Below are 7,252 nucleotides of genomic sequence, written 5' to 3'. Positions count from 1 at the left end.
GTGTCCCACAGCCCTCTCAGGGGGCCAAGGTTCAAACCCAAGTTCCCACGTGACTCCCCAGACCACACCCCTCATTCAATCACCAACACACCCCCCTGCCGAGGGGGTCCGAGCGGGGGGCAGTATGCTACACGAGAGGTGAGTTTATAGAAATTCCCAGATACCCAGTTTTGTGCAAGGCCCATCAGCTTTACTGTGACTCAGGCAGGCCTGGCAGAGCGGCCTTTGCCCCAGCAGACAGTAGCACGGTCTTCTCCCGGCTGCCTGACCACACACAGGTCACCTGGGAGCTGTCCTCCATGGACGGAAGCACCACGTCCACACCCGAAAGGTCAGAGGCTGCTTCGAGGACACAGCTGGGGGACTGGCCTGGCCTCTGAGCCCGAGTCCCGCCTCCCGGACCGATAAGCCGCCGAGATGCAATAAAGCTGCTCAAAGCTCCATTCAACGCAGGCGCAGCCTCGGGCCAGGCCGAGCGGGCTTCGCGACCTCGGCACCCCAGCTTTCTTCCCTGCTTGCTGCATCCCCACGCGCTATGAATGCACGTTCAGTGCCTAGCCTCCTCCGACTGACATGGACCCAGGAACAGAGAACTCGACACACTTGCCCAAAGACACACAGCCGATGGCTCAGTTCTGAGTCGCACGTGAAACTGCCTTACGCTCCCGGGCAGAAATCCCATTCCTGGGACACACGGCTTTTCCAGGAGCCCAGCAAGGGAACTGAGAAATCCAAAGTCAGTCTAGTAAAACCAGCTACAAGAACAAAGGGCGCCGGCCAAGACCGGCTCTGCGTTTAGTTCGGAGGAAATGGCCAAGGTCCAAGTTCTTCCAGACACTGATGGGGAGGTGTGTGTGTGTGTGTGTGTGGGGGGGAACAGTTGCATCTGGGGCTTTGACTACAAGAAGAAATGGACCGAAGAGCGAAGTCAGACTCCAGACACAGGCTCGGGGTCAGCCCGAAAGACTGACCAAGCACAAAAGCAAGAGGCCCGTCGGTTTCACTGACGTCGGACGCGTTTCAGGGGCTTTGCTCGGGGGAAGGCGGGGCTGTCAGCCGCGAAGGCGCCCAGCTCTCTTGGAGCCCGATTCGGAGGGGAGGCTCTGGCAAAGGAGGGCCCTGGCCAGCGGGGAGCGGAGGGAGTCCTGCCGAGTGGCCCGGGGGAGTCCTCCTCCCGCCCCGGGAAGCTGGATTCCTTCACTGTGAAGTACACATCACGCTGCAGGAGAAAACCCGGGAGGCCCCCGACGCTTCCGCGCTTCCGGCCCCTCGAGCCGGTGCGGGCAGTGTCCTCTGCCCTTGGCCTCGCACGACAGTTTTGGAGTCCATGCTCTGCCCCCGGCCTTCCCTGCGGGTCCACACACTGTCCTCAGGGGCGTTTTCCCAAGCGTGCCAGGCTCCTAGGGGCCCCTCCACGTGTCCCTGACCCAGTCAGCATTTCATGACTCACGACACCCCCCACACCCAGCCAGGTTGCAGAGCCTGAAGACCAGGCTGGGGTCTCCCCAGCATGTGACAAACACTGGACCCCGGGCCCAGCACGTGCTGGTCTGTGTCCGGGAGTCGGGCCCTGGCTGGCAGCCATGGAGAGTGTTCTCTGCTGCTCGAACACACCGCCTCGGCCAGGCTGCTCAGTCTCGACAGCCAGCCTCTTCGACGGAAGGACTGGTGCCATCACCCTGCCACTCTGCAGAGCCAACTCTGGGTCACGGTCCACAGAGGCTGCCCTGCCCTAAAGGGTCCTTGGGCAGTGTCCTCTCGTGACTCGATGGGGGTCAAAATTGCACCAAACGAATCCAGTTGCATCCAGAAAAGTGGCTGGAAAGAAAGGGGAAAACCCCACAAAGAACGAGCTGGGGCTGAGCCTCGGCCGAGCCCTCAGCGGCCTGTGCTCCACTGTGTGTGGGGACAGGTATCTGGAAATGGCTCCAGCACTGCTGCCTGCCTGCTCCATCCGTCACAGGGAGGGCTCAGTGACAGCAAAGCCGTGGGTGTGGCCAACACCATGTGACGCGGGGGAGGGGGCATCGCCTGGTCACACCCACTTTCAGAATGTTCTGCAGCTCGTGACAGTCAACCAGGTCAGTGTGTGAGCGACGGGGGCCGCCAGGCGCCGTCACCCACGCGGCCAGTGGGCTGCGCCGGGGTCCCGCCTCGCCTTGTCACCGTGAACGGCTGGGTCAGCAGACCTGCAAAGAGGAGCCTATTGTCTATAGGCTAATTGTCATTTACAGGCTCCAAGAGAGCCAGCCGAGATGAAGCAGGTCGTCAGTTAGGGACGGAGATAAACAAATTTATGTTAAAGTATCCGAAGCACATAAAAATCAAGCCAGGCACCTACAAACAGACAGCCCGCTGTATACACACAGGATGCCTCTCCAAACGGAGAGGGGAGCGCCCATGTCCCAGGCAATCCCCGCCCCTCCGGGGGAGGGGGAGCGTGAGCCAGGCGAAGACCCAAATGAAGACTGACTCGTGCGGCCGACGGCCGAGGCGCTAGATCCACATCTAGACATGGCGATCTCCCATTTCAGCCCGGCTCGGCAGCCAAGGACGAGGTGGAGCTGCTGGCCCGAAGTCCAGGTTTCTAGACTTACGCGACGCTTTTCTTAAATATAAATGCTCCCCTCTCGGGAGCAAAGGGGCAAAGAAACTCCCCAGGAGCCTGACCGCAGGTTCCGGCAGGTTCCAACAGATCCAAGTCTGGCTGCCGATCCCATAAAGCCTGCCACACAAAATGCCGTTTGCGCAGGCTGAGAGGAAGCCGAGCTCTGACCCCCCAGCCCCTGGCGCGCTGCTTGCGGGGAGGGTTTTAGACACGCTGAATGTACAAGAAGGAACGACGGCGACGCGACGGATCGTGTGACAAGAAGTTCATTTGCTGGCCATCTTCCGACTGCAGGCTTCCTCGGTACTGGCTCACTGCCACGCAAATGAAACAAATCAACGTCTGGTCCGCAAAAACCCGTGTTACCATCGCACGCCAAACAACTAAAAAACACCCCTCCCCCCACACCCAAATCACAGGGAGCGTTTTTGTTAGAAGGCGGTGCAAAATTAACAGGAGAATAAGAAAATAAGGCAATTTAACAGGTTCTCCTTCAGCAAAACCTTTCCAGGACTTCAACGAAGAGATAATCTTTCTGTGATTATGACCAAACCCTCCCATTGCTTAGCAACACATAATTAAGGAATATGTTTTCAGATCCGCTTTGCAAGCCCGGCCATTATCAGATGAAATTACTGGAGCAACAAATGTCATCGCCATGCAAATGAGTTGGTGGCAAAGAAAGAACGTTTGATGGTGAGGGAGAAGGCACAGGCCCCCGGAAACAAGGTGACTGTTTCCTGGCTATGCACACCACTAAAAAAAAAAATCAAGTAAACTATGTGATCAGATTGAAGGTAAGAAATCCACACAAGAGACACAACCAGAATCCACAGTGAGACAACAGAAAAATCCCATCAGTCACTCAGTCTCCCCTTGGAAATGAGAGTTGAGTTACAAAGCAAGAATCGCCCTTTCAAACAGTAGCAGCCAAACTGTCACCAGCTCCACCAATGAGAGGAAACTCGATGCCACATCTCGGGGCTGCACCTCCCCAGCTCCCAGGACCCAGCCTACCATGAATTTCATGCCAGTATCCCCGCCCTATAATAAGTTATTCAGACAAAAAAAATGCACTTAAAAAGAATTGTTTTTAAAACTTTGGGGAGGCAGGAGGGAAGACCACAGATTTACAGCTTAAACTGTCAGTAAAAATTCTAGAGTTAAAAAAAAATTCTACGTGTTGCTCAGGTGACGTCCACCTGGAAGCTTCCCACGGCGCCCAAGGACACACATGACAAACGACACGGCTCCCGTGTTCTGACGAGAATCACCTCAGATCTTTTCTAGTTCCTCGACTTGGAAGTCTAGCCTTCCCTACCAGAAAGCAGAATCCCCAACTGCGTTTTCCAACGTGCCAGACTGAGCGTGTTCTTGAAACAGGGAGTTCTAAGGGATTTCAACATCCTACTTCATCTAACACACACACACCATCTTTAAGTCTGCGGTGGTTAATCCTGCCTCCGACAACGAGCAGGCTGTTCGGAGGTGTGGCACGCACGACGACGCAGTCCTAACGGCAAATGACTGTCGCACGATTCACGGGAGGCACTGGCTAAATGCTCCCGCCTTCCCCAAAGCCACCCTTGTGAGCTGACCGCGTCCGTCAGCCCTGGGTGATTTCTGAACGTCTCCCAGAAACACAGATGTGTTTGATCACCAAACAGAGACACCCACAGATCAGCCTGAGCTCAATCAGAGAACTGGGAAGGCAGCACCGTCCCAGTGGGTCGGCCTGACCCGAAAATCGGTTTCCCCCAAGAGAACCCTTGTCAGCTGGCGAGGCTGGGAGCCGGCCGTGGTGCGTGTGACTCTGGCCTCTACAGGCTTGGCTAGAGAGCAGCTGGAGAGTGAGGACCTGCTGTCCTATGCCCGGGCCTGTGCCCCCACCACGCCGCCACCCCGCGTGAGGAAGTGGGGAGGGGTGCATTACTTGGGTCCGGAGTGAGCATGGTGGACACAATGATGGGGGCCCCCGTCCGCCGGGCCACCTTCTGGTAGGGCGAGTGCGGCACGTGGAGGCTCTGGCCGGCTGGCGGCAGCGTGGATGGCTCCACGGGGACCCCGGGCTTGCGCAGCAGCTGGGGGCTGCCGTGGGGGCTGGGCAGGGGGGACGCGGCCATGCTTCGCTCCCGCTTCAGCAGCTCCATGGGCACCGTGGAGGCTGTGGAGTAGGCTGTCCTGGGGCCCGGGTTCGGCAAGGCCACTCCGGCCTGCGGGGGGCACGTGGGGCCCAGTCGCGCTGTCAGGGCACAGGGCGTGGGAGAGCCGCACCCGGAGCCGGAGGGGAGGTGGGCGGCCTGGGTGCCCACGCCAGGAGCGGCGTAGGTGGCTGCTGCCTCCAGGAGGTGCTGGGAGGGTGCGCTGGACGGGCGGCGGGCCCGGTCTGCAGCTCGGGGCGGTGCCGCCTGCAGGGGTCCCATGGGCTGTGGCTGCAGACAGGATAAGTCGCCGTGGGGCTCGCTTCGGTGGCTGAAGCTGCTGGAGCGTGTCCGGGGCAGGGGGCCCACCCGGCCCTGCCTCCGCAGCTGCATCTCGGTCCTGCAGCTGCCGGCCAGGCGGCTCAGGACGCGGGCCTGGCCTAGGTTGGGTGCGACACACTTGATGTCCGCGTCCTCCATTGTGGCCAGGACGGCCGGGGAGTCAAAACCCTGCTGGAGCAGGGCCACCAGTGTGGCCTCTGCCACCCCCTCAGCCCGGAGGAGGGCCAGGAACTCGGGCCGCACGCCCCTCCTGTCACCAGGGTCCTGGAAGGCGGACAGGTCGGCCTCACAATTCTCATAAGCCATCCTGGAGGGGACGCTCTCCTGTCCGTAGCCTCGGTTCAGAGCAGCGGGGGCCAGCCCTGGGCCTCCCTCGGAGGCGGTGGCCCCGGTGGGGTCCACAACCAGGCACGTGGGGGCCGCCTGCCTGGCGGGCGCGGGGTCCAAAGGCCTGTCGCCAACATCATTGTAGACCTGGCCGGGGGCGTAGGGCGCCGCCTCCACCCCGTACCTGCCGTCGGCCGGCTCCACGGCGTAGCGCGCAGGCGACGGGGCCCTGCTCTGTGCCCGCTGCGCCGGAGTGGCTGTCCTACCTCCAGCATCCCGGTACAGGGGCCCCGGGTCCTGCAGGGCAGGGGCCCGGCCTTGCACGTGCTCCCACGTCATCCTGCTGCCAAGCACTCCGTAGCCGGGCAGCGGCCGGCCGAGTCCAGGGTCCCGCGGGTGGTGTGGCTCTCTGGGCCCCCGAGCGGCTCCGGACAGGTTGCCGTAGTAATCCTGTGGCAGCAGGGTGCCGCGGGTGGACATCACGGCCTGTCTGCTGTCGTAAAAGGTGAAGTCGGGGACGGAGCTCTTCCTGCCGGCCCCCGAGCCGTAGAAGGCCTCGCGGCAGAGGTCGGGCGCCGGCTCGTACCAGGGTCCCTCTCCACCTCCGTCCGTCAGGGAGCTGCTCCGGCCCGGAGCCTCTGCCATCTCCCAGGGGCCCTCGAACCACCCGGAGGCGTCCCAGCTCTGCGAACGCCCGATACTGACATGCCTGCTGGGCACCGGCATGGGAAGAAAGGGAATGACGGCTGAGGCGGAGGCCTTTCCTTACGAACCTTCAATTACACACACCAAAACCAGGCCGGCGGTGTCCCAGGCGGTGCCCAAGCCCTTCCGGACAGCAGGAACAGCCAAGTGCGTGGGTTTCCTATTTCAAAGGACGGCCTGAATTATTCATCCTCGAAACCTTAGTAGGCAAAGCACAGCGCGCACGGTAACTTCCCTCGCTCCCTGACTGCAGCGGGCAGTCTTGGCGAGGAGGCTGCGGAGCCTGCGGCCCCCGCCCGCTGCTCACATGGTCTTCGGCTCTCTGGCGCGGATTAGGAGCTAAATAAAACCCCTAAAGCTTTTGTTCCATGTGACATCTCTAGACTGATGGAGCCGCTGCCTCTCCATCAGGGCCTCCCGAGCTGCGAGTGGGAATTATCTTCACACCGAAGCTCTGGCTTATCACCCCTGTCCTCGCCAGGGTGCTTTTTGGATGAGCACTGCTCTCCGCCCCCCGCCAAGGGGCCTCGCCCCACCCCTGCCTCTGACTCCTAAAAGTGACAGAAGGAAAACAGAAAAAGACCGCTTTAATGTCCATGCAGTCTTAATCCACCCTGATGCAATGTTAATCCACTGCGTGCGCTAAGGACACATTACATGTGAACACGCAGGCAGGATAAAGAGACCAACATCTCATACCCGGTTCCAGGGCATGAGGTGCCGAGAAATGGGCCAGGTCTGCAGCTGAAGCTTTGCCATATTGAAATGTGGCTCTGAGATGACGCCTTGGTGACGAATCGAATGAGTTACATTGCTCAGGTCCCCATACAATCTTTACCTTGTTATCATTAAACACAGATCCCTTCATACTCCTGGGGGAGTGAGGGGAATGGACCCCGTCCCAAACAAAACCACCACCGCCCGAGCGTGTGATCTGGGATTCAGCACTTAGGACTGCCACAGAGGCCACACCAAAAGCACAACTGGGAAGCAGCTGCACCTTTGGTGCATCGTCCTTTAAATACGCTGGGAAGGAAAATCCACCTTCAGCAGCCACGGCCTGGTTGCCTCTGGCAGACAATATTCCACATTCTCACGGATGAAGATTTTACGTAGCCCACGAGAGACT

The 7,252-nt window shown here is 59.8% G+C and overlaps 1 protein-coding gene across 1 annotated transcript in view; it reads right to left on the bottom strand.

Annotated features, from left to right (window-relative positions):
• Positions 1-6,159, bottom strand: part of CTBP2 (C-terminal binding protein 2) — a 26,480-nt gene extending 20,321 nt beyond the window's left edge. Inside the window, exon 1 of the mRNA XM_039836019.1 lies at positions 4,542-6,159. Within this exon, the coding sequence (XP_039691953.1) occupies positions 4,542-6,144 (1,603 nt within the window). The 5' untranslated portion in view covers positions 6,145-6,159. The remainder of the gene's footprint in view (positions 1-4,541) is intronic.
• Between the last annotated feature and the right edge of the window lie 1,093 nt (positions 6,160-7,252).

Source organism: Pteropus medius, unplaced genomic scaffold (genome assembly GCF_902729225.1).
Source record: "Pteropus medius unplaced genomic scaffold, Ma_sr-lr_union100, whole genome shotgun sequence".
In the NCBI taxonomy this organism is placed as follows: domain Eukaryota; kingdom Metazoa; phylum Chordata; class Mammalia; order Chiroptera; family Pteropodidae; genus Pteropus; species Pteropus medius.
The sequence above is the reverse complement of the archived record's forward strand: the minus strand, read 5'-3'. Positions and strand labels throughout refer to the sequence as shown.